Source organism: Penaeus chinensis, chromosome 9, assembly GCF_019202785.1.
Source record: "Penaeus chinensis breed Huanghai No. 1 chromosome 9, ASM1920278v2, whole genome shotgun sequence".
In the NCBI taxonomy this organism is placed as follows: domain Eukaryota; kingdom Metazoa; phylum Arthropoda; class Malacostraca; order Decapoda; family Penaeidae; genus Penaeus; species Penaeus chinensis.
Window position 1 is genome coordinate 17,275,353 of NC_061827.1, and position 2,500 is coordinate 17,277,852.

Here is a 2,500-nt window from a genome sequence, read left to right on the forward strand (position 1 = left end):
GACAATGGTGATAGCAACATATTTTTTTCTAGAAATGTATATAATAGGGTAAAAATGCAAGATTAACTAGGTCTAGTAAACTGACACTTTGGTAACTATGGAACCATCAAGGTATAAAGAAAATTATCCCCTATAATCCTCATGATATGACCATCATGTCATGAAAATTTTGGCTTGAGAGCCAGGTGACATGAAAATACTATCATGGGAAAATTTGGTCATGAGAGCAAAAACCTCTTGGTGATTAGACTCATTTGGCCTTTAGAAAGGGTCTTTTTGCATTGTTTCCATCAATAAATGAGTGTGGAATGTAGTGTCCATGAATATGACTGGAAGAGTGTCAGCTCCAAGGAGGACACCATTTCCATGCTAAGCATCCTATTCCTAGCCATTGTGGCCAGTGGCACAGTTTGTACTACAGAAAATTGAATATTAAAAAGACAAATAACAAAAGTTACTTATTGTTAATATTCTTGCACAGAGTTATGGACTACCTAGAGAGGTGATATGGAGTCTGTGCAAGGAAAATAGTATATTACCATCTGGATAAAGCAAATCAAATGACAAATATGAACACTGGAAAATAGGTCAGAAATGAATTGCAAGAGAGACAATATGCTAACTTACTGTTTTGACCCAACAGTGGTGGCCAGTGGTGCAGCCAACCTGTTCCAGGAACTCAGAAAAATCTGTGGACTTCTTTTTACAACAGCTCCAATACTTAAGGCCCTCATGGAATACAGGAACTCCAGGGTGGTACTTGCACAATTCTAAGTTGCTATGCTCACCTTCATACTCCTGAAAACCCAAAACCACTGTTAAAAAAATATAATTCTTAAAACTTCTCTTATTAACATAGCAAAACTGTATGTACTTTTACTGAAACACTTACCCAGAGAAATATAAACTCACAGGATCTGGGTGTTATGACCATCACTTCATGAAAAATTTGGCTGAGAGCCAGGTGACAGGAATGACTCACCCCAAGTGTACAAAGCTCTTGGAAGAAATGGCCATTTAGGAAGGGGCTTTCACATAATTTCCACTGGTAAACAAGTGTAAAATGTAACGTCCACAAGCCATGGCTGGAAGAGCACCAGCTTCAGGGAGGTCACTTTTTACATGATCAGGATCCTATTCCTACCCACGGTGACCCACGGCACAGAAAGTATTACAGAAATTGGATGATCCGAAAATATTTTTTAAATGACACAAGTAACCAAATCTTATTTAATGTTACCTAGCAAGATGATATGGAGTATATGCAAGAGTTAATAACATTCCAAGGGAGAGGCAAGAAGTCTTAGCACTACACATGAGTGCTCATATAGGCTGGGCATACAAGTAATACACCCAGGAGAGTTAATTAAGTAAACCTAATGCCCAGATTTTGTCCCATATGTTTAAAAAGAAAACATCTAAAATGCTGAAACACTCTGCAACTTGACTAAGACATTCTATAAAGCTAGTAGTGCATTGTGGTTATCTAAGTTTTCTACATTGATAACCTGATGGCAAAATTACTTTGTAGATGAATAATAGATCATATGATTATTTTACTACAGGTAACTAACCTTCCAATCATTTCATATTAAAGAATAACAAAATGAAGTTAGATGTATATTGTATAAATAATACTTTCTCCTCTGAATCATGTCATTTTATTTATGACATGAGTCACAGTACGATTGTCTTGTACTGTCCCTGACTACAGCACAGCAACAACACATGACTGTACAATCAATATAGACCTGGGGTCTTGCCATTATTTATCATATATATTTACCCTCAAGTTCAGTGTTTGTGATGAAATATCTAACCTTTAGCCACGAGGTGGCATGTACCTACATGCCATGCCATGTAGGTACATGTCGGTGATTGTATCAGTCCATTATTGCAGCCACATGGTCTGTATGAGCCTAAGTATTCAACATGCAAATTTGTTTGTTGATTATCCAACACTGAAGTGAATGGGAAAAATACAGCCTAAACCACATTAGATTAAACACCAATTTACACTGCAAAATGTCAGAAAGTGACAAGAAAGATAACATGATAATGACACATGATAGAGATCTGCAGACAAGTGAAAACTATTGGGAAAAAAAGAAGGATGAATATCAGTATGATTTAGATGAATGTTTATATCACATGATCACATGAATAGTTTAAACAAGTGATCACTGGCTGACTTGTGTTCAGGAAGTGATATTGGTAAAGAAGTTAAAAATCAAATGGTTCTGGATCCCTTTCCCTGGGATTTTAGAATACTATTTTCAATTTTCCTCAACCCTTCAACGCAAAGTTTGAACATTAAAGGTATTAGCTAAGATAGTGACTTTACAATCTACAAATCCTCTTCTCTGTATTTTCCTTTATTTACTTTCTTGAAATTGTCTTAGATTGCAGAATGTGACAACTTAAATACAAAATAATATTTTAAGAGGAGAAACCTACAAATAGATACTATATAAGGCAACAAAATATATTTTTTCTGGAG

General features: G+C 35.7%; 1 protein-coding gene across 1 annotated transcript in view; it reads right to left on the bottom strand.

The window, feature by feature from the left end:
* Positions 1–579: 579 nt before the first annotated feature.
* LOC125028992 (cysteine and histidine-rich domain-containing protein 1-like) overlaps positions 580–2,500 on the bottom strand; it is an 8,026-nt gene continuing 6,105 nt past the window's right edge. Inside the window, exon 5 of the mRNA XM_047618684.1 lies at positions 580–798. Within this exon, the coding sequence (XP_047474640.1) occupies positions 619–798 (180 nt within the window). The 3' untranslated portion in view covers positions 580–618. The remainder of the gene's footprint in view (positions 799–2,500) is intronic.